At 37.4% G+C, this 24451-nt stretch overlaps 1 protein-coding gene across 1 annotated transcript in view; it reads right to left on the bottom strand.

Annotated features, from left to right (window-relative positions):
- MROH9 (maestro heat like repeat family member 9) overlaps positions 1-24451 on the bottom strand; it is a 165037-nt gene that overhangs the window by 116404 nt on the left and 24182 nt on the right. The window contains exon 2 of the mRNA XM_032654056.1: positions 19204-19352. Coding sequence (XP_032509947.1) covers positions 19204-19352 — 149 coding nt within the window. The remainder of the gene's footprint in view (positions 1-19203; positions 19353-24451) is intronic.

The raw sequence follows: 24451 nt of genomic DNA, 5'->3' as shown, positions 1-24451 counted from the left end.
TAACATCTTAGATTACTATAGTACATACATGTACTATACTATACTATACATGTACTATACATGTACAAAACCAGGAAATTGACATTGATTAAATACAATTAATTATCCTACAGACTTTATTCCAATTTTACCAGTTTTTGCACAAATTCCTTTTTTGGTATGTCTTTGTGTACAGCTTTATGTATTTTTATCATGTTTAGATTCATATAGCCACCATCCTAATCAAGATATAGAACTGTTAATGTCACCACAAAGGAAGTCCCTGGAGATACCATTTTAAAGTCACACCTCCCTCCTTGCCTAACCGCTGATCTGTTCTCCATTTCTTTAACTTTGTCTTTTCAAGAATGATGCATAAATTGAAATATACATTATGCAACTTTTTGAGATTGTTTTTTTTTCTCACTCACCGTAATGCCCTGAGATCCATCCAAGTTGTTACATGTATCAGTAGTTTGTTGTTTTTAAATTTTATTTTATTTTTTAGCTGAACAAAATTCCATTGTAGGGACATACTACAGTTTATTTAACCATTTACTTGTTGAAGGACATCTGGGCTGTTTCCAAATTTGGGCTATTACAGTTAAAGCTGCTATGAGCAATGAAAAAAAAAAAGAACTGAGGAAAACAAAGCAAATCAGAGGAAAACAAAACAACACATGTGAGAGGGAACTAAGAAATGCACCCTGCTTTTAACTACTATGTTTTATTCCATTTAGGATGGAATCAACTGACCTATGAGTCAAGCTGACTCCACTGATCAAGAAGTAAACACATGTACTATCACAATTGGTAAATAATATCAATGAAATAATGTACTCATTATAATGTATGATTTTCAATACTAGGAGTTTTATTTAAAATTTTGATAACTAAATTTTAAATTGATATAAAATTTATGATTGTGTGAACTGAATGTTCAACAAAGAGCCTGCAGAAACGTTGCTTTAGATTGTACCACTGTGATGAAAAATAAAATCCATGAAGACTAGCCTAAGGATAAGGATACTGAGTGAAGGAAAGGGAGAAGAAGAAAGAGGTAGAAGGGGAAGAATACAAGTTTCTCCTTGAGGTCTAGAGTAGAACTACTTAACCTGGTTTTCCTTGAGGCTCACAGGGTAGAAGACCTCTGAAGCAGGAAGTAAATTCCATGAAGGTAGGAACTACACAGTTATAATCACCAATGGCTTTCCCAGTGCTTTAAGCACAAGTAAAAATTACTGAAGGAACAATGAGTGTTGTAAGTGTTTGACTGCTCAGGAATGAGACCCCGTGGCCTTATGAGAAATGAGGAAAGAAAAGTCATGAGCTACCCTACAGAGACTGAGATGTAGAGGTTAAAAATGTGTGCTATCCAATAAAGCCAAGTACATTTGCATGGGAAAATAGTGTATTAATTCACCTTCTAGAGCCAAGGCAACATTTTACAGAGAACTCCAATGCCTTTCAGGTCTTTGGGCACTGTAACTACATCAATCAGTACACATGTACCTTTGAGAATAACTTGTCCAATATGGTAGCCCCTAGCCACAGATGGCTACTTAAATTTAAATTGATAAAACTAAATAAAATTTAAAATCTAGTTTCTTAGTCATTCAAGCCACAGTTCAGGTGCTGAGTAGCCAAATGTGGCTAGTGGCTACCAAATTGGACAGCTCAGCTCTAGAATATTTTTATCATTACAGAAAGTTCTATTGGACAATGCTTTTATGAGGAATGAACAGAAAATAACTGTTATATTGAAAGAGTAGATCTTGATAAAGTGCAAAATAAACAAACAAGTCAACTATCACCATCAATACTAACACCAATATTAACAACAGTCTTTATCCTTTACCTACACTACTAGGTAAAATTGTCTTTCTGGGGTTTGCTGTTCCCCACTTCTTGGATGAAACCTAGAGCAGGTCCCATGACTTCTCTGGTTACTCTCAAATGTGATTTTACTCACGAAACTTATTTCAGTAATTATTTTGTCTAATTTCATTTAATAATGAAAACTCCAAGAGTTCCCTTAATGTAGTCAGCATTTCCTCTGGCTGGCCAAGTACATCTCTGGTTTACAGCCCCTGTCAGATTGGCTTCTTTGAAGATGATTCTAGGCTGATCCCTGGGAAAAAACTATTGCTGTATTTCCAGGACACATAACAATGCCTGGCGTGGGTACTAAATGCATACTTGTGGTTAAATAAAGAGGGCCACAAACTTTGTAAGTAAATAAAATTTAATTTTATACTCAAGTACTCATCCAGAGTGAAAAAATATGGGGTAGGCATATATGGAGAGTTGAGATCAAAGAGCAAAATTATAGTATGAATTTTTTCATTATAAATTTTTCTTAAAATTAAAGTATAATATAAATTATATTAAAGTATAATTTATATCAATGAAATGGACAGATTTAAGGATTGATGAATTTGTCCAAATGTATACACCCATGTAACCGTTACCCTCGCCAAGATGTAGAACATTTTAATCACACCAGAGATGTCTTTCCTTGACCCTTCACAGTCCATTCCTGCTAACCACCCATTGCTACACCCCAGGGAACTGTAGATTTGTTTTCACTATTACAGAACAGTTGAATGAAAATCACATTATTAAATGAAATCAAACTATACTCATTTGTATCTGGCTTCTTTAACTCAGCATAATTGTTTTTTTGAGGTCCAGCCGTGTTGTATGTAGTATTCCACTGCATGGATATACCACAGTTTGTTCATTCATCGGTTAACGGATATTTGCGTTATTTTCAGCTTTTTAATTATTATGAACAAAGTTGCTTTGAACATTCACTTTTTTTTAATAAATAAATTTATTTATTTATTTATTTATATTTTTGGCTGCGTTGGGTCTTCGTTGCTGCGCGGGCTTTCTCTAGTTGCTGCGAGCAGGAGCTACTCTTTGTTGTGGTGCACGGGCTTCTCATTGCGGTAGCTTCTCTTGTTGTGGAGCACGGGCTCTAGGTGCGCAGGCTGTAGTAGTTGTGGCATGTGGGCTCTGCAGCGCAAGTTCAGTAGTTGTGGTGCACGGGCTTAGTTACTCTGCAACCCTTGGGATCTTCCTGGACCAGGGCTCAAACCTGTGTCCCCTGCATTGGCAGGTGGATTCTTAACCACTGTGCCACCAGGGAAGCCTCTGAACATTCCCTTTTTAAAACGTATCCTTTCATTTATATTGGGTAAGTAGCTAAAAGTGACATAGTTGGATCATAGATAGGTATATATTTAACTTTATGAAAGACTGCCAGAATGTTTCCAAAGTGGTTTTGCCATATAATATTCCCACTAGCATTGTATAAAAGGTTAAATTATTTCATGTGCTCCTCAGCAGTTGGTGTTATCAGTCTTTAAGTGTTAACCATTCTAGTGAGTATCAATCAGTATTTAATTGAGGTTTTAGTTTGCTTTTCTCTGATGATGGATGGTGTAGAGTACATTGTACTTTTTCATATACAAATTGGCCACTTGCATATTGTCCTTGTAAACTGCCTGTTCAAATCTTTTTTTTTAAAGTTATATATATATACGTATATATATACATGTATATATATACGTATATATATACGTATATATGTATATGTATATACACATATATACGTATATGTATATACACACACATATATATATATATATACACACACAATATTTTCTCCCAATTTGTGGTTTGTCTTTAGATTATCTTAACAGAATCTTCCAAAAGTTTTAATTTTGATAAAGTTGATTTCACATTTTTTCTTTTATGGTTAGTGAAAATTACTGCCTGCACCAACATCATGGAAGTGTTTTCCTTTGTTTTCTTCTTGAAACTATATATACTTGATTTTTATATTTGAGTCTGTGGTCCATTTCAAAATAATCACTTGTGTGATCCATTTCAAAATAATCACTTGTGTGATCATGTAAGGTGTAGGTTGAGTGAGGCTCACTTATTTTCATATAGGTAGCTAGTTGACCCAGCACCATTTGTTGAAAAGACTTTCTTTCCCTCATTGAATTGCTTTGGATTCTTAGTTAAAAAATCAGGTGATTGTAAAAGTATGGGTTTATTTCTGGATTGGTATCATAACACTATCGAGTCTTTCATTCTATGAACATAGCACATCTCTCCATTTATTTGACTCTAATTTCAGCAGTATTTATAGTTTTGCATGCATAGGTCTCACATATATACCACTGTATTTGTCTTTAAGTATATTATATTCTTCAAAGCTATTGTAAATATTGTTTTCCTAATTTTATTTTCCATATTTTGTTGTTAGTATTTAGACTTAAAGTTAAATTTTTGTATATTGGCCTTATATTCTGTGACCTTGCTGAATTTACATATTAGTTATAATACATTGAGGAGTTATGATTTTTCTATGCACGTGATTATATCATCTGGAAATAAAGACTGTTTTATAGCTTCCTTTCCAACATGCATATCTTTATTTTCCTTGCCTTATTTAATTGGCTGAGATCTCCAGTAAAATGTTAAATAGAAGTGTCAAAGTGGATATCTTTTTTATCAGCTCCAGAAATCTATCTTGAAACTTTAGTTAGCCAAATCATAAGCTGTGCATGCTTAGGGCAAGATTCTACAATGCTGGGCAAAGTACAGTCGTTCTTCTGGGGGAAGAACAACTATCAAGAAGCTGTGAGCTAAAAAACCATCTCAGCTCACACAGGAGTGGAAAATGTTCAAGGTTTGACAGAAAGAATAGAAAGACCTTATAGAACAGCTTGAGAATCCAATAAAGGCTGAGCCTAATTATTGATAGTTGGTGAACGGCTCTCTCAACTATAATGAAGAGTTGGAACTGTCCCAGTTCAGTCATCCACCAAGCTATCTTTTGATGTTTTATTTTCCTTTCAATATAACATGCAATGATTACCTTTAAACAGATGTCACATCTTGGGGGTTAAGAGGTCCTCACTGAGATTCTGTAACATCCCACTCCCTTATACGTACCTATCCCCACTCTCAGTACATTAACTGAGGAAATGCTTAAATGCCTTTCTTAATATGAAGGCTGTAACCCCATGTTATGATTACTGAATAATATACATGTAGCTCAGAGAAATATGAGTAGAAAATTTGGAAACCAGAATCAGAAATAAATATCTAATACATAATAATAATTAGATTTGGGAGACATGTCCCAGAGAAAGTAGTGAAAACATTACCATAATTTAAGGTTAGTTTAGTTCATAGAAGTCCTAGAATACACACCATAGGAAGTAATTCTTTGGCCAGAGCAATAGAGAGGATGACTTAATGCTTTTTCTCAGTTTTGCATTACCACAGTTTAAAAAATAATAAAGTAAGGAAAAAAACACCAAAGGCAAAATTTGAGTTTTTGCCTTGCCAAGAATAGCAGGAAGATACTTATGCTGTCACTCAAAGCATAAAAATACAGCAAACTGTAGTTCAAATCCATCATCTGCCCTTGATGCCAACTTTTTACCAGCCATATAGAGCCTGTCTGCCTTCTTTATCTCTTTGAACTATTTGGAAAGTTATTTATTTTTAGAACTTTGGACTGATGCTGGGCCTCATTTATGCGCCTGCCTCTCCCAATGTGTTTGGGAATTGCATTGGCACACATAAAAAGAGTTCTAGGTTGGGTTAGCCTTTTGGGCTCTATCCAGTTAGGGGAAGCTATGGGTATAAAGAATCAAGGACAAAGAAGCACAGAGGTAAACGAGTTGAGGCATCATTGTCTTTTTAGTTCACAATATACATGGTCTTTCTTTGCCATTTTATGTCTCACTGCACAGTAGTGCATTATAAATTTGTGGGGAGGTCAACGTATAGTCTCATAGTCTGGTGACTTTTTTTAAAACTAGTCTTTAACCAAGTGTCTCTTATTTTGACTTGCAAAGTCATCAAACTTGAACGGATCATAAGAAGTCAACAGACTAAAATTAATGGGACACAGAAACTGGTCCAAATAAGTTGTCAAAATAAAGAGAGATCTAAAGCAGGTAATAGGATCAGGGCCACAAAGCCAAAAGATCAAAGATTCAGAAGATGAGAAATGGAAAAAGCTAGTCAAGTGAGTAAAGGGGAATTGGGAAGGTGGCTAGAACAAACACTGGCAACAGAGAGCTATTATCTGGGGCTGGATTTTTACTTTCTCATACTAATATGAAAGTGGACCAAGATTAGAGCAAGCAGTTGTATTCAATTAAATTTAAGTGAGCTGATCTGACCTGGACTGAATTGGTATAAACGACTTGAACTAGATTAAAATAAATTATATTGGATTGTACAATTTACCTTTATAGAAACAGATAATTTTATACATAGACACATACATACAACTGTAAAATTCAGATAACACAATGCTTTAAGTTGTTTTTACTCAGGCCTTGGAATGGACATGAAAAAATTTTAAGTCTATCCTCTTTACCTGTAGGACCACATGTAAGCTATATTAATAATGTAACAATTTATCTTCATTAAACACACACAACATATGTATTATGTATAGTTTTGGCCTTTTCAAAATATTTTTGTTCATTTTTAGGTATTTTGAGAGGGAAAACCTGTACCCCTGCTTCTCCTTTCCATCTTAACCTGGTATAATGCTACATAGTGCTTCATGATTAAAAAAAAGGTGATAATGTCATGAAGCACATCTTCTGATAACTTTTTCAGTGAAAGACTGTGTATGATAAACTGTGTTTCCCCCCTTGGCTCTTAAATAATAGTTAAGCTGACTGAAAAATTCTAGGTTTACTGACTTTCCTTTAACACTTTAAATATATTATGCCATTGTCTTCTGATATCTGTTGTCCTGATTAAAACTCTGCGTTTAACCTCATTCTCATTTCTTTATATATAATCCTCAATTTCACTACATGTCTCAGTTTGAATGATAGTCATTATATGTTAGCCCTGGTTTGGGGGGATTTTTTTGTTTTATTTTGTTTTGTCTTTTGTACGCGGGCCTCTCACTGTTGTGGCCTCTCCCGTTGCGGAGCACAGGCTCCGGACGCTCAGGCCCAGTGGCCATGGCTCACGGGCCCAGCCGCTCTGCGGCATGTGGGATCTTCCTGGACCAGGGCACGAACCCGTGTCCCCTGCATCGGCGATTGGACTGTCAACCACTGCACCACCAGGGAAGCCCTAGCCCTGGTTTTTTAATAGGCAGTGGCTTCATCAATCCATGGACGCTTAATACCAGGAATGACCTTAGAAGTCATTTTTGGAGGAGAGAGATTATTCTTCTCTTCTTCTTCTTTTCCATCCACTACTTCTGCCTTGGTCCATTCAGAAGAGAAAGTTCACCCACACTTTGACCTAATGTTTCCTTGCACTTGGATGGCTGAGACAAGTTGTCTGTTATTACCCATGAGGTTAGTTATTTACGTAAATTTGGAATATGCTGCCCAGATCCAGTCATGCTAGATGGGAGTAGGGAAAGGAAGGCCCAATATAGTCTCAAAGTCCAAGATGCTCTAGAATGACTTAATCAAGGAGCTCCACTCCTGAAATGCTGGCATATTATTTCCCATTTGGTTATTTAGCCTTGCTGAAATATCTCCTTCAGCAGAGAACCCTGAGGTAGGAGTAGGGTGAGATTTGGATACCAAAACTTCCCACTGAAATCTTTAACAGCATTAAATTCATCTCCTTAATTTGATAGAATACCTGATAAAACTAAAGCCCAGAGAGGTGAAGTGACTTCACCCAAGTAGAAAGTTAATTAGTGAAGCAGCAGAAAATAGAACTTTAATTTCCAGCTCAGGAATATTTCCAGGATCCAATGGTAAGCTTTTAACTTCTCTATTTTCTCAATCTCCTTCCTTAACAGAACAAAATTTACTTTTTTTTAAAAAACACAACATGATTCTATTTTAGTACACAACCAAAGTACAAAACACCATAGTAAATTGATGGCAATAAAATATGGTATTTCATTTGCATTGCATGGCAAATGGTTAACATCCTTAGTCATAAATGAGTTCTTAGTAACCAGTAACAAAGACATTGGTATACCAAGGGAAATGAAAAAAAACAGAAGAAAATGAAATAGCACAAGTGACTAGTAAGGATTAAGCATATATGAAGATGACTGAGCTTAACAGTAACAGAAGAAAAGCAATTTCTTTGTAATATCATATTACCAAAGATTAAATATTTAACATTTGTACAGTTTTAGGAAACATACCCACATAAACACTGGGGGACAAGATTAATGAGGTCCTGTCTATATAGTAGGGGAAAATCTAGTGTGGACTCAAAACTATAAATTTTTGATATCCTTAGTCCTAGCAGTTCCAATTCATTGGAATTATTTCAACAAATTAGTTGGATAAATTTACAATTTATATATAAACCATGTTTACTGCATAGAAAATTTGTAGCTAATATATAGAGCTCCCAAAATGACTTGCATATTAATTTGGCGATAATGATTATGATGACTGAATAGGAAAACTGATGCCATTGCTTCTGCCACCATCTTCAGTAAAACCAAAAGACAGTCTTGGTAATGTTTGGAGATTCCTCATTGATGTGTTACAATGGACACTCCCTGTAGATCAGTAAAACAGGATGACAAGGCTCAAGTTTAAAGTGACCTAAAGGGTGATATTGGAGAGAATCGTAACCAGGCATGTTGACTGTTTTCATTGTTGCCATTGGACTAAATCTCAGGAGCTTGAACGATGGAGGCATGATTACATAGGGAAGCTCAGGATGGTGCAATTTCAATGCTTCATTTCATTGCTCCCATAAGTATTAAGTGCATATATTTAAAATTTCCACTTATCACAGGAAATTTTTAAATTGATTCATAAAAATCGTTTTCAAGACTTCAAAGGACATGGAAATTTGTGAAGTATAAGATTTTATTTCTTAAATGCATTTTTTCCTTCTCTAATTCTGCCACCTCCATCTGTGTTATCCACTATGAATGAAATTTTGAGGACAAAATTTTCTGTACCACATTCTCTACTAATGATCCTTTAGACAAACTGCATTGATATGGAAAGAGCAGAGGTTTTGGAGTCAGGAAGAGCTGGTTTGAATTCTGCTTCTATCGTTTACTAGCTCTGGAACCTAATGTTAGTCTCTTTGAGTCTCAATTTTCTCATTTGTAAAATATAGATAAGAATATTCATCTCAAAGGGGTTCTTATAAAGTTACTATGGAACTTCTAGCATTGCGCCTGGCACACAGTAGAAACTAAATAAATATTAATTTTGTTATTGTTAATTATTAGTTTTTTCATTTTAACACACTGACTTTTGCCCTATCCTGATATTCTTTTTTTTTAATTTATTTCTTTTTAATGCAGTATAGTTGATTTACAATGTCATGTTAGTTTCAGGTATACAGCACAGTGATTCAGATATAAATAGATAGATTCTTTTTCAGATTCTTTTCCTTTATACGTTATTACAAAATATTGAGTATTTGTGCTATACAGTAGGTCCTTACTGGTTATCTGCTTTATACATAGTAGTGCATAGTAGTGTGTATATGTTAATTCCATCCTCCTAATTTATCCCTCCCCCACCTTCCCCTTTGGTAACCATGTTTGTTTTCTATGCCTGTGGATCTATTTCTGTTTTGTAAATAAGTTCATTTGTATCTTTTTTTTCATATTCCACATATAAGCAATATCATATGATATTTGTCTTTCTTCACTTAGTACGATAATCTCTATGTCTGTCCATGTTGTGGCAAATGGCATTATTTCACTCTTTTTTATGGCTGAATGATATTCCATTGTATATGTGTATATATATATCTCCATTCGTCTACTGATGGACATTTAGGTTGCTTCCATGTCTTGGCTATTGTAAATAGTGCTGCAGTGAACACTGGGGTGCATCTCTGGATATATGTCCAGGAGTGGGGTTGCTGGTAACTCCATCATATGGTAGTTCTATTTTTAGTTTTTTAAGGACCCACCATACTGTTTTCCATAGTGGCTGCACCAATTTGTATTCCCACCAACAATGTAGGAGGGTTCCCTTTTCTCCACGCCCTCTCCAGCATTTTTTATTTGTAGACTATTTGATGATAGCCATTCTGACTGGAGTGAGGTGATACCTCATTGTAGTTTTGATTTATATTTCTCTAGTAATTTGTGATGTTGAGCATTTTTTCATGTATCTGTTGCCCATCTGTATGTCTTCTTTGGAGAAATGTCTACTTAGGTCTTCTGCCCATTTTTTGATTGGGTTGTTTGATATTGAGTTTTATGAATTGTTTGTATATTTTGGAAATTAAGCCCTTGTCAGTTGCATCATTTGCAAATATTTTCTCCCAATCTGTGGGTTGTCTTTTTGTTTTGTTTGTGGTTTCCTTTGCTGTGCAAAAGCTTTTAAGTTTAATTAGATCCCATTTGTTTATTTTTGTTTTTATTTCCATTACTCTAGGAGATGAATCCAAAAAGATGTTGCTGAAATTTATGTCAAATTGTGTTTTGCCTAGGAGTTTTATAGTATCTGGTCTGATATTTAGGTCTTTAATTCATTTCAAGTTTATTTTTGTATATGGTGTTAGAGAGTATTCTAATATCATACTTTTACATGTGACTGTCCAGTTTTCCCAGCACCACTTATTGAAGAGACTGTCTTTTCTCCATTGTATACTCTTGCCTCCTTTATCATAGGTTAAACAACAATAAGTGCATGGGTCTATTTCTGGGCTTTCTATCCTGTTCCATTGATCTATGTGTCCCTTTTTGTGCCAGTACCATAGTGTTTTGATTACTGTAGCTTTGTAGTATAGTCTGAAGTCAGGGAGCCTGATCCCTCCAGCTCTATTTTTCTTTCTCAGGATTGCTTTGGCTATTCAGGGCCTTTTGTGTTTCCATACAAATTGTAAAATTTTTTGTTCCAATTCTGTGAAAAATGCCATTGGTAATTTGTTAGAGATTGCATTGAATCTGTAGATTGCCTTGGGTAGTATAGTCATTTTAACAATATTGATTCTTCCAATCTAATAAAATGGCATATCTTTCCTTCTCTTTGTGTCATCTTCAGTTTCTTTTATCAGGGAATAAACCTGCCTAAGGAGGCAAAAGACCTGTACTCTGACATTCTTATTTTCTTTGAGGGAGCTCTTATCTTCATCCCATATTTATGTATGTGTGTGTTTAATGAACTTAAATGCGACATTTCCGAATAAAGATACATCTCACTTGCTGCTAGGGTAACATCTAGTACACTGTGCATGAAGACTGAGAAGTGGTGATTGATATTATTAAGTGATAAATGAACAGTTGACAAATAGATCATAGCAACTCTAATGTAGAGGTAGTGTTAGTAGTTTGTTCATAACTAGTTAGTCTGCTACAGATCCAGCATGAGTCATAGCTCCTGAATGTCAGGCTCAAGAACATGGAGGCCAGCTTCCTCCTTGACCACACAGTATCAGAAGCCACTCATTAGCGTGACTATGTGAAGATGCTCAGCCACTGCATAATTAGGGTGTCTCTGTTCTCTTTCCCAACTTTCCATCACGTCCCTCCACATTTCCCATTGTTGCATCATCCTGTACTGCCTCTCACTGGACAGTCCCACAGGAATTCTGATGGCTTTCTGAAAAGTTGGGGATGGGATTAAATTATGAAGGTTTAAGGGATTTTGTTACACTTCCATTTAAATCATCAGAGGAAGAGAGCGTGGGATATATGGGTGGTTTTTTTAATTCAAGCCTGCCAAGTTCATCCAACGTGACAGGATAACATTTCAATTCCAAACAGAAAAAAATATATTACTTACCCTCATGATTCTTGGGAAACAAGGAAAATATCTGCTTGGATGGAGCCCATAAGATCCAAAAGCTACAGATGCTCAGGAAGCTAAAGTTGAAGGATGTTGTTATTAGGAGGTCCAGTCAATGTTCAACTCCAGAAACTTCAAGGGAGAAATGGGAATGGAAATTGTTGTTTCCCAAATGATAACATGGTTTCAGATTTTTTAAATATGTGACCATGAAATCCCTAAGCTTTGGTGTGTTAGAAGGAGGCCTTCCTGGACACTTTGAGCTTTGCATGTGAGAAAATAGAGAGCTCATATGAATATCGACTTTCAACTAAGATGGACCTGAATTCTTAATCTCAGATTAGCATTTACTAACTGCTCAATCTCACTAAATTACTGTCCATACATAAGCTTCAGCTCTGCATCTAAACATTGGAAATAGTTTATATCTATTTCACAGGGTGTCTATTTGTTTGTTTTGAGGACCATAGGAGCTCATGTGTATAAAACATTCATCACAGTGAATGGAACTTATTAAAGGCTCAGTAAATGGTAGCTTTTTTAGGTGTTGGCCAAGACACATACGCTTGCTGAGCTAAATTAACCAAATATTTAATAAACACCAACTCTGACCGAGACCCTTTGCATCAGATACCTTCTAGGCACAGAGATGATCTTGTTGTTCTATCTTTAAGATGCTTATGGTCAATATGTCTTGTCTTTGACCCTTCTGTTTTCATCTCCGAGACATCATAAGAGCAGAGATTTTATGGCTTATATTAACATATTGTTATGGTCTAGAAGAGGGAATAAATTTAACAAATATTCACTGAGGATCTATTTGTCCCAGGTACTGTTTGTTGTAGGTATTTGGGATATATCAGTGGACAAATCAGTCAAAGTTCTCTGATGGACAAACGAAGCTACTTAATAATAACATCCAAAAACATGCCATGAACCATTTTTTTGACCTGTGGATTGAAAATTTCCCTGAAGAACAGAGCAATTGAGAAATAACTCTTCCCTAGGTAGTGTGATGCCACTTATAAGCCACCACCACAGATGTTGCATTTTGCAAGGTCACCAAGCTTTCTTACAGCTTGTATGAGAATGACATGTGAGTGTGTGGTCTAAGAGAATGTCTGGCTCCTTTGGGGAGATGGGCTTCATCCTGATGCAACTTAGGAGTCCTGGTTTCCCACCTATCAAATCACTTCATTGGTCCCCACCCTAGAAGACAACATGGAGTCAAGCATGGAACCCTGGAGGTTAAGCGAACTTTCTCTGACCAGTAGGTGTGTATCTGCTGCTTTTCTAGATCTGCTCCCCTTGGGGACTCTGTGCCTCCTTCATCAAGAAATCTGCCAGCATTCACAATTGGAAAATAAACGGGCCAGCAGGTTCTGATTAACCCAAATTGGAACTATTCAAACAGTCACAAAAAGGGATCTTTTCCCCTGAAGGAATTTACATGTGAAGAGAGACTAAGATGGGAAATAAACATTTCTATAATGATTAAAGTTAATTGGCTTGAAAGGATGCCTCTGAAAGAAATGCTTTCTGGTTTTAGTTCCAATCTATTTCGGGACAAGCCTGTTTTTCATAAGATTGGTAACTGCAAACAGATACTGCCCTTTCATTGGAAACAGATGGTACAGGACATAATTAAAGAAGTATGCACTGGCATCTCAAATAACTGCTTTCAATTACAGCATTTCAAGAGTATTAAGGGGAAATATTTTAAACAAGACCACTGCAAAAATAGATTTTGTCATTAACTTTGAAATAATATTTGACTTAAGGCTGAAATTTCCATGTGCCAGGTCTGGATCTCACGGCTGATGCCGATTGGTGCAAAAGAAATTGAATCATTATGGTCCTATCATTCAGGGGGAAAATAAAATAGACTTCTCATTTTTTTAATGCAGAGAAAAACTGCTTTTTTCCCCTTCTGGTAAGGCTTGTATTTTATTTTGCACTTGAATCTCAGTCCTATATTACAACTTTGAGGAGCTTTCATAGTGAAACCATCTCAATGTTAACTCCAAGCTTATCTGTCCCTATTGTGGTTGTCTGTCCGTGTGTAGGCAGTGGGTACAGGCCTGCCCCCCCGCCATGAAGCATGTGTATATGCCCTGTAGCCCATGTTGTCATGTATACACTGAATACATTCATGTTGAGATCTATACATAAAACCCCCAAATTAGATAATATGCAAACTCATCAGATTGCCTGGGCTGGTACATTCATAATCTGGGGTTTGCTTATTGTAATTTTTCTCATTAGGTAATTTTAGTGGAGATTATAACAATTATAAGAAGTTATATAACTTTGGCAAGTTACAAAATGCTTCACTTGTCCTTTTTTAATATATTGGAACGGTGTTTATTTCTCTGAATAAATACTTTCTTATTTATTGAGCATCTAACACATGACAGGTACTGTACCAGGAGATAAAATGATGAACAGATACAATTGTTTACTTGCCCTCCTAGAGCTTATGATCAAATGGTGGATAGAAAGACAAGGGAACAATTGCAATATAGGATGGTAAATGCTATGATGAAGGGTAGTCAGGGTGGCATAGAAACACTGAATAGGGGTACTTCACCCAAGAAGAGGCTTCTACCCTATTACCTTAAACTTGGGTTTAGAAACAGAATAGTAAAGCAACTGTACAATACATCACCTTAGTGACTCAAACACATATACTTTTGGATGTACTAATAGTTCCTAATGATGAGAACAACAATCTGGCAGATATGATACAATTTATTGATCATCGATTGGTATTAATTAATCAACAAGCACGGCATAAATTTACTTTTTATTATATGTACACACATGTGTGCACACATGGGGAGAGAGACACAGAGGACACTCACGAACCGTACCACTGACCACCACCGCCCGAAAGTTGCATGGGCTCTAAGCTCTGTCTGGTTGTGGCGATGGGTTAGGTGTGAGCTATCCCTACTCTCACTCACTTGCCTTTACCCTAATGGTCTCTGTTCTTGAGAAGGCTGGACAAAGGCTTGTGGTGAGTAACAAGTACAAGAGCAAAATACTAATCAGTCCACACATCTATTTCCTCATCACATGGATAGTGAGTAGGATGTTGCAATTGGATTTTTGGACTATTAAAAAATTTTTTTTGAGTAATTAAGCCCTTAAGAAGCTTGGTAATTTCCTTCAAAACTATACTCAGTATTCAAATTCTCCATGAAGTCATTCAGATTAACCCCACCCAATAATTAACTTTTCCTCTTTTTGACTGCTCTCCGTAGTTTGTGGGTGTGTGCGTGCATGTGTGTGCACACACCCTATCTCCTTTATTATTTATGGGGAGGAAACAGGCAGTACCACAAATATTAATATTATTTGTTCAGTAAGATGCTATACAGATTGGTTCCCAAAGAATTATGAAGAAAATACAGCACAAAAAGTGATCATACTTTGATAAGCAATAAGGGGAGAAAGTTTCCAATTTGAGGCAGGAAATGAAGAGAAGAGAGAATTCTGGACTCTGGCCAAGGGAGAAGTGGAAGGGATTTAGAACCTTGATAATAATGTAAAGAGTGAGGAAGAAAAATCATTTTAATAAAGGAAGTTCAAATTCTTCATGTAAAGCACCTTTTTTTAGGGTTGGGGTGATTCAGGTTTGTAGACTAAATTGACCCCAATCCTTCCATTTTCCCTGCATCTATATACACTTGCCACAAGCTCATTGTGGGTGGAGCGAATTTCCCTGCTTCTTAGACTTTGGGCTTGGCCACATGACTTGCTTTGACCACATGGGTAGGAGTGATAGGGACCAGTTCCACAGCTAGGTTTTCAGAGGCCTCACATGCTGCTACTTGCTTCCTTTTGCTTCTGCTCCTTCTATGAGAGAAGCATGGCTTGGCTAGCTCTCTACTCCAGGATGACGAGAGACATATGGAGCAGAGCCACCCCAGCTTGCCCACAGACCTGCAGTAAGAAGCAGGCGCACCCAGCTGAGCCCAGTCTCACTCCCAGCTCAGCCAATCCACAGACCCATGAAAAAAAAAAGATTGTTCCTTTAAGCCACTGAGTCTTGGCGTCGTTTCTTGTTCAGAAATATTGTGTCAAAGATAATTAAGGCATTGCAAAAGAAATGGTGGTGTCTAGAGGGAGGAAGAGAGTGGAGCTGGCAATGGGCATCCTTTTCTGGCTGTCTTTCCCTGGTTCTCCATAATCTATGGAGAGACAGCTATCAGGCAATGGCTGGTCTGCCCAGTGGTTGACTGCCTTCCTTGACTAGGTGAAGTTCATGTCTTGCTTGCTTAGCTAAAAACTCTGCTCTTTAAAATTCAGAGCAAGTTCACCCAGTTTGAGGGGTGGGAAGCTATTATTTCTGGTCCATATATCTTCACTAGTTTGCTGAAAGGTATTAAGCCCAGGACATTGTTTTTCTACATGTCTTTTCCACAGGTGGAGAGTAGTCTTACCCTTACTTTGCTCCAACTTTCTCTTGATTGAACTCCCAAAACACTTAACAGCTTCTAAATGTAGCAGTGGGTGACTCCTGCTCTTTTCCTATTTAAATTCCCTCTTCCAGTTCAATTCAAGGGTCACCACACTGAAGCCTTCAAGCAGGATGGGTTTATGGAAGAAATGTAGAAAGATCTAATTTGTTGCCGAGAACTTCATAAGGCAACATACATAAGAACCAGTGTGGTCTTACCCAAATGAGCTCCTTACCTCTATTGAGTTTTATCATAAACATCATTTTTTTAAATAAATCTCACCCATTATTTTGATATTTTCTTCTTTCTGAAAATACTAAACTATTCCCAAGAGATTACCTGGGGCTAAGGAGGGCAAATCTCTGTCTCAGTCACACCAAAGGCTTGTAGAAAGTTTACTTAAAAGTTTTCATGTGGCAAGCTATCTAGGTCCTACTGATGAAGCAAGTCATACAAGTTGAAAAAAAAAAAAAAAGAAAAGGAAAATACATTTTTTTAAAGACTATGAGAAAAACATTACTTTGTGCTATTTAGAGAAGCTTGGGAGATTTGTTTTTCCTTTGGTAAATGCCACAAAGGAGACGTTTCTCATGAAAACTTAACTGATAGACAGACAGTAGCATGGTGAGGGATGGCCTCTGGGAATAGTTATGGGAGAGAGCTTGGAGCCAGGACCAGCAATTATGAGACACCAAGGAAAAAAGCAGAGGTTGTGTAGACATAAAATATTCCAAAAGCAATCATGGAAGTGGAGTGAGAGGAAGAAAGAGAGTAAATTCTTTAAATAAAAGTAGTTCTCACCATACAAAACCCAACAGCATCCACATCTGGTATAGCAGAATTATACTTGACTAGGACATATCCTTGAAAATATATTAAAAACTTGGATATATGCATAAAACTATACTGGACAGAGAGAACTGGAATTTGAATCCTGGACTTATTTACAATTTGAGCGATCTTGAACAATTTTTCTACAGCTTTGAATTTATTATTTGCAAAATGGAAGTCATGAAACAACATGTGTGGAAGTGCCTAGCATATATAGTAAATGTTTAAAATGTATTTGTTGACTCTAAATAATACAACCAATTCTACACTAGAAGCAAGAGTTCGTATTATGGCCAACTGAACTTGAAACATAATGCTCCGACCTCAGATTTCTCAAGATCAGTCATTTGACAGCATCAGGAGAAGATGATAGAGTTCTATTACAGAGCTGGAAACACATGATATGAATTCACTGAGTCCCTAAGTGAACTTAGCACTTTGGTAGGCACTCAGTGCAGCGGGGAATGAGAGTTAGATGGTAGGAGAGGAGAATAAAAAAGAAGACCTATTGGATGTTGCTTCTCTCAATCAAGTTTAGACTTCAGATATGTGTGGCTGAGAACACAAGCTCCGGGGTCAGACTTGCTCTCAAATCTTGACTTTGCTTGTATGACCTGGGTCTAGTTGTTCAAAGCCTCAGATTCCCCATCCATAGAATGGGAACAAAAATACTTACACTGCAGTGCCATTTAAGGATTACAGATAGTTTATGAAAAATGCCTAGCAGTTAGTAGACATATGATACAGGGCAGCTATTGTTACTTAAAAGGCCATAGCTCTTTCAGAGCAGAAACTAGATCTCGTGAATCTTTGTATTCTTCATTGTGTTTAGCACAATGCCTGTCATATATTAGGTATAATAAATCTTCATTGAATGGATGAATTACCAAAACATCTTGTTTAATGCTCTTGCCTTTTGCCCTAATTGCCATCAGATGGAGCTTTTGCCTGGTTTGAGGGGGTTTTTTTGCCCTTACAAGACCAACATCACCACCTTTGACTTCAGAGCATATCTCCAAGACAGAACTACAATAGACATAAATTGGCTGTCTGGGGTGCTTGCCTATTAATGGCACATTCAGATTCCACCTAAACATTGGTCATACCTCTCTGGTTTTGGACTCAGTCCTGCATTCATTTCCCAGCGCCATTATGTCTGACAAGTCACTTTGGGAAAGTTAGTTACCTCTTTGAACTTAATTTCCTCATTCATAAATAATGACCTTAACGGTTGATGCGAAGATTAAATGAGACAGCATATGTATAATGCCAGACATATAATAGGCAGCACAAGATTTGAAACTGAATATATGACAACAAAGCTCAAGTTCCTTATATTACATTTGATTTCCAAAGGATTTTAGGTTTCTTAAAGAAAGGAGTCATATCTTGTTCAGAATCACTTTGCATATACCTTGGTGCCTAGCATAATGCAGGGCAAAGAGTAGTATGTAATCAAGACTTGTGGAGCTGAATTGCTTCCAACTGTTAACCATACTCTAAGTGAATCAAGAACATTTCTTTAGGAAAATGTGCCTTTGGACACAAGGAACCATAATTGATTCACAAAAACAAGGAATACCAAAGAAACTTTCTTTCCCTTCTTAAAATTATTAGACTGGTTGTTTGGAGAAAAAAATATACATCACACCCTTTCATTTTAATAAGTCTTTAGGCAGTTAAACACTTAAGGTGCTTTTACATGCAAGTAACAGAAAACCCAAATCAAACTGGCTTCAAAAGTAAGCACATTTATTGGCTCACATGCTTGGAAGTGTATGTCAGAATTGGTTGATCTAGCAGTTCAACAACGTGATCAAGGATCCAGGTTTCTTTTTGTCTCTCTATTTTGATAACAGTGTCAGCTTCATTAAGGATATAAGTCGTTCAGTAGTAGAAAATAGGCTACATGTTTCCTTATTCATTTCTGGAAAGAGAAAATGAAAGAGAGCCTGCCACTCATGAGCTTTGAACTTAATTTTTCCCTTCATAACGTTCCCACTTCTTAAACAGTAATTGTCATCCATGAAATGCTATGCACTGATAGGCTTAGCTTAGGAATCCTGGCAAGGGATATGGTATTAAGACTGGAGTTAAGGTCAACTCTTCATGCACCATCCAGGTGGTGGGAAGGTGCTAGAGTCAACGGTCTGAATCATGAAAATTCAAACCTTCTTTTCAGGGCCATAGCCTCTACGAAGGGAGCACATTCCATTCTCCACGCCAGCTGTGATGACCAGTTCTTGCCGATTGTCACCTGCTATGGGCTTGGCATTCTCTGCCTGCTTACAGTCAGATGGCAAAAGGATAAGAAACATAACTGAAGGAAGATCATGAGCCAATATAGTGCCAGAGGTGGGGGAGGAATTTCTTAACAGCTGGAATAATCTTTAGCTCAAACAATCTTTAAGAAAGAGAATAAACAAAAGCAGAACTCGGGCTTCCCTGGTGGCGCAGTGGTTGAGAGTCCGCCTGCCGATGCAGGGGACACGGGTTTGTGCCCCCTTCCGGGAGGATTCCACATGCCGCGGAGCGGCTGGGCCCGTGAGCCATGGCCGCTGAGCCTGTGCTCCACAACGGGAGAGGCCACAACAGTGAGAGGCCCGCGTACTGAAAAAAAAAAAAAAAGCAGAACTCAATATGGCAGACATTCATTGTTTACCTAGCACTGGGGACTGGACAGGCCCTCTGGTGGTTAGGAGAATAATAAATACATGGAGACAAGGTTCTGGCCTACAATAAACTTTAGAGTTTAGAGTGGAATATTTGCAAGACACACACATGTGCACACACACGGTACTTGAGAAATGTTCAGAACAACATCCAAAACAGTAAAGGGGGTGACTGGACAATATGACATCCAGAAATGTATTACACACAGTCTACCCTCCCACTCACCCTCCTAGCCTGTCCTAACCTCTCAATTCACTTCAACACTGATACTCTCTCTGCCCTATTAGAATTGACTTTCTTAAGTCAATTGACTCTCCTAAATATTCCATGTAACCTTAGCTTGCTGTCTGTTGAAGTCATTTTTATCACAATTTTATTGGTATAAAATTTATGCATCACTCTTAATCCTACCACTCAGATATAACCACCATTAGCATAGTGATGTGTATTCTCTCAGTTTTTTCTATATGTATTCTTTTTTTTTTTCTTTTTTTTTTTTTTGCGGTACACAGGCCTCTCCCTGTTGTGGCCTCTCCCGTTGCGGAGCACAGGCTCCAGATGCGCAGGCTCAGTGGCCATGGCTCACGGGCCCAGCCGCTCCATGGCATGTGGGATCTTCCCGGACCAGGGCATGAACCCGTGTCCCCAGCATCGGCAGGCGGACTCTCAACCACTGCACCACCAGGGAAGCCCTATATGTATTCTTTTCTTTCACAAATTTACAGGGTTTTCACTTGCCACTCCTAGAACACTAATTTATATATGTAAAGATCTGGAAGGATATATGAAAAATTGGTAACTGTGGTCTTCTCTGGAAAAGGAAGGGTGTTGGCACTTTTTTTTTTATTCTGTGCACTTCTATGTTATTATTTTAAACAACAAAGACGTATTTAGGTAAATTAGTAAAATTTCTAAAAGGGAAAAGTAAAATCTCTACTTCCTATGCAGTTACCAATAAAAAGTGCCTGTTCTTTCACTCTGATTTATTGCAGTAGTCCTCATCCTTGGGGGCATGGCAAGAAATGAAAGTATTCAGTCTTGATCCTAAACTTCTTTTTTTTCTAGAGAGGAATAAGAAAAGAAAAATGAGAAAGAGGAGCCTTGATTTTCTCCTACAGTCCCAGAGTGCTTAATAATCAAAAGAGCAAGTATCAGGGGATGAAGAACACTCCACGTCGGGAAAGGGATTTTCTCGACAGCTTCTCAGAGGAAGGAGTTTTTGTGTAGAGAAAGCAGAACTGGCTGGAAGTGAGGATACATGAGTTTTAGTTCCAGTTCTGTGAACACACAGATCTGTGAAACTGCAGGAGTCATGGTGTCCCTCTTGGCTTCAGTTTCTTGCCTTATAAAAGAACTCATTTTAGAATATTTTAAAATTGAAAATTATTGAGGATGCTAAATTTTTTAACCTTGCCAAGCAAGCACAATGAAAAGGAAAAAGGAAACCAACAAACTGCAAACCAAAAACTGTCATCAAACTCCATCATCATTTCACAAATGAAAGGACACATTAGCACCAAAAGTGTAAGGACACAATCTCACATTTAAAAAATTAGCTTTATGTTAAAAACTCTCAAAATTTGCCCTTCTTTGTCTCTTTCCTCCATGGACAAGTACACATTCGCCATGGACTGCATTTGGGAACCTCAGCAGTAAGCTCTCTCACATTCCCTTCTGGTGCTATCATGCTGGCATGCTGTGATCGTGAGCCTGACCCCCGATAGCATACTGGATGTTGAATGGCAAATTCAAGGACTCAGAGGGAAAGTAGAAGCCACACTGCAGAGCAGAGATATTCAGCACTGGGAAACTAATTATTATTGAACAACTGCTACATGCCAGGAACTCCTCTGTGTGATAGAATTCCATAGAGAACAAAACAAACACAAGAGCTGCCTCCAGGGAACTTATGTTGTTAAGAGAACCAGATTATTAACAAAGACACAGCAAATACATAGTGTATCACATGGCCTTAAATACTATAGAGAAAAATAAAGCACGGTAAGTCTGATAGGTAGAGTCACTCAAGCGTGAAAAGCTATCAGAGAAGGTCTCCCAGAGCAGACACTAGAAGAAAAGGCAGGAAATGTGCCATGTAGACGTCTAAGGGAAGAGCACCTTTCATAGAGGTAATGGTAACTACAGATGCCCTTAGGCAAGAGTGTGCTTGATAGTGTTGAGGAAAAGCTATGCACAGGGTAAGAGGAAAGAAAAGGAAATCACAAGTAGTTGAGGACAAGAGCATACAGGACCTTACAAGCTCCAGCAAGGACTGCCTTTTCTCTGAGTGCATGGTGAGCTATCAAAGGGCGTTATGTAGAGGAGCGACATAGTTGACTCATGTTTTCGTAAACTTGCTCTGCTATTGTATAAAGAGACTCTGTGGACAAAAGTAGAAGCAGGGGATCCAGTTGATGCTATAATTTCAGTCTGGGCAGTGAAGAAGAATATTTTATAACAGAAAAGAGAGATACCCCCGTGGTGGTACTGTGGCTATTGTTTTTGTTGTTGCTGCTGCTATTTCAAGGGTGAGGGAAATAGGGAAACAATATGGTACTCAGTGGGAGGAAGGCTAAGATTTGGAAATACATATCTAAACCAGTATATGTCTATATATTCTCTCTATATATAAATCTCTGTGTATATATATATATATACATATATATGTGTATATATATATATACAGATTGTGTGTATATATAGAGTTATCTATCTATCTTCTGTCTACAGGTTACTAAATAAATTCTTGTCCTTTAGTTCCCTCCAAACTAATGCCTTCTAATTTTAGGCTCTTTAAGACTTTTTCTTTTCTTAGCTAATTATTATATATATTCCATGGGAACCCTGTGTATTAGTCCAGAAGGGCTAGGTAATGGGTCAGTGACAAATAAACCTCAAAATTTTAACAATTTAACACCATAAAAGTATATATCCAGTGTGGATTAGCAGGCAACTGATCCTCTTCGTTATCCAGAGACCAGACTGAGAGAAGCTTCATCTCAATATTTGGATCTATAATTGCTGAGGTAGGAAAGGATTCATGAAAAATGCTGTACTGGATTTGAAAGCTTCTGCCCAGAAATAACACACACTGTTTTCCCTCATATGTCACTGGTGTAAGTCACATGGCCATGCCTCACTTGATTGAGGCAGGAAAATGCAGTTGTACCATGTTCCTGAAAGACTGGGAAGTGGAAAAATAATTGAACCGTCCTAATGACTCCCATAATCTGGCTTGCTATTTCTGATTGGATCTCAGAGTTTCCTTGCTTTCACCATTCCATTTGCATAGGTCTTCCCTGTTTATCTTAATTGGAATATTTATGACCTATAAACTCCCGAATCACTTATGCCACTCATACGACATTGCACATTACCTTATATTGTCATCATTTTTGTACAGACACACAAGTGGCATGTGCTGTTCTCAGTGTGCCACCTGTCTTTTCCTTTACCCCACTAGGTTGGTCTTTGCAGCCGGGAAGTCAATCCAAATAGGTCCTAGGGTAATTATCCTGCCTGAAGATAAAAAAAACAGAGATGCCTGTTTCCTTTAGACTCCTTCTGTTCTTTGATAATATGCCTCTTATTTCCCTCCTGCCATGCCCACTAGGCTTTTCAATAAGTGTGGCAATGGCAGCAGATTTTCTCTGCTGCTGAAGCCAAACCAAAAGTTAACTTCATGTGCTTGCTAGCAATGGAAAAGCAATAGCATTGAGTGTTTCATTGTTAGATTACTGCATTAGTGAGTGACAAGGTGCCATCTTGAGCAGTAGTGATGAGTTTCCAACTCTGAGGACGTTCTAAAACTGTTTTTAGAAAGAAATTGTTTTGAGTTTCCAGGTCAGGGAATAAGGTCCACATGTCATCTCACTATCAGAATATCAAACTCTGATTTTTCTTTCTTGACATTTCAGAGATTATGACTATGTAGAAATGACAAGGACAGGACAGTGTATAGCTGCTGAAGCCCCACAAATGGAACCACCTTTGTTAACTTTTTAAAGCAATTAATCTGGTTTATTAAAAATAATATCTCCTCTTAATTAAGTGACAGATATTAGAGATTGCTATTTTTTTCTTTCAGCAGTCCCATAAAAAGAATGAAGGAACGTGAAGGAGCAATAGAGCAAATGCCAAGATAGAGAATAATCAGATCAGGTTTTAAAATAGAAACCCATCTATTAGCTATGAGTGGAAACAACCTTTCATTTGCTTTACTAAACAGGAGGCTTATTGAAAGTTGGGATTGGTTTTTATTTTTCTTTCTTTCTCATACTGCAGTCCAACATGGTGCATTGCCTAGAGGAGGCAGAAATAAACTCTTGTCTAGTGAACAACAAAAAATTGTATCAGGCTTGCTTCTTCTATCCAACAGGTGGCATTGTTGATTTATAAATGGCCTTAGGACCAGCACAGGGGCTAAGCAACCACCAACGTCGGTTTTGTTATTGCTGTTTTTGTTTTTGTTTTGTTTTTTAATTACACCTGTTGTTAAAGAATAGGACAGATGTGAGGAGCACAGATATCCCTCTTTGCAGAACCACTTTGTTTTTGAGAAGCCATATATGGCTGATGAGTCATTTTAATTATATAGGATTAGTAAATGATAAGAAATATCTAACGTTCCCCCTTTTGATTCCGCTGGATGAACCGAGGAGGAATTCCTTTGTTTTCTCTTGATTCCTGTTAGTGCCAATTTAACCATGACTCATACCACTTGAATTTACACATTAATTCACTAAA

Source organism: Phocoena sinus, chromosome 1, assembly GCF_008692025.1.
Source record: "Phocoena sinus isolate mPhoSin1 chromosome 1, mPhoSin1.pri, whole genome shotgun sequence".
Taxonomy (NCBI): Eukaryota; Metazoa; Chordata; class Mammalia; order Artiodactyla; family Phocoenidae; genus Phocoena; species Phocoena sinus.
This window is presented reverse-complemented; position numbering and strand designations above follow the sequence as displayed.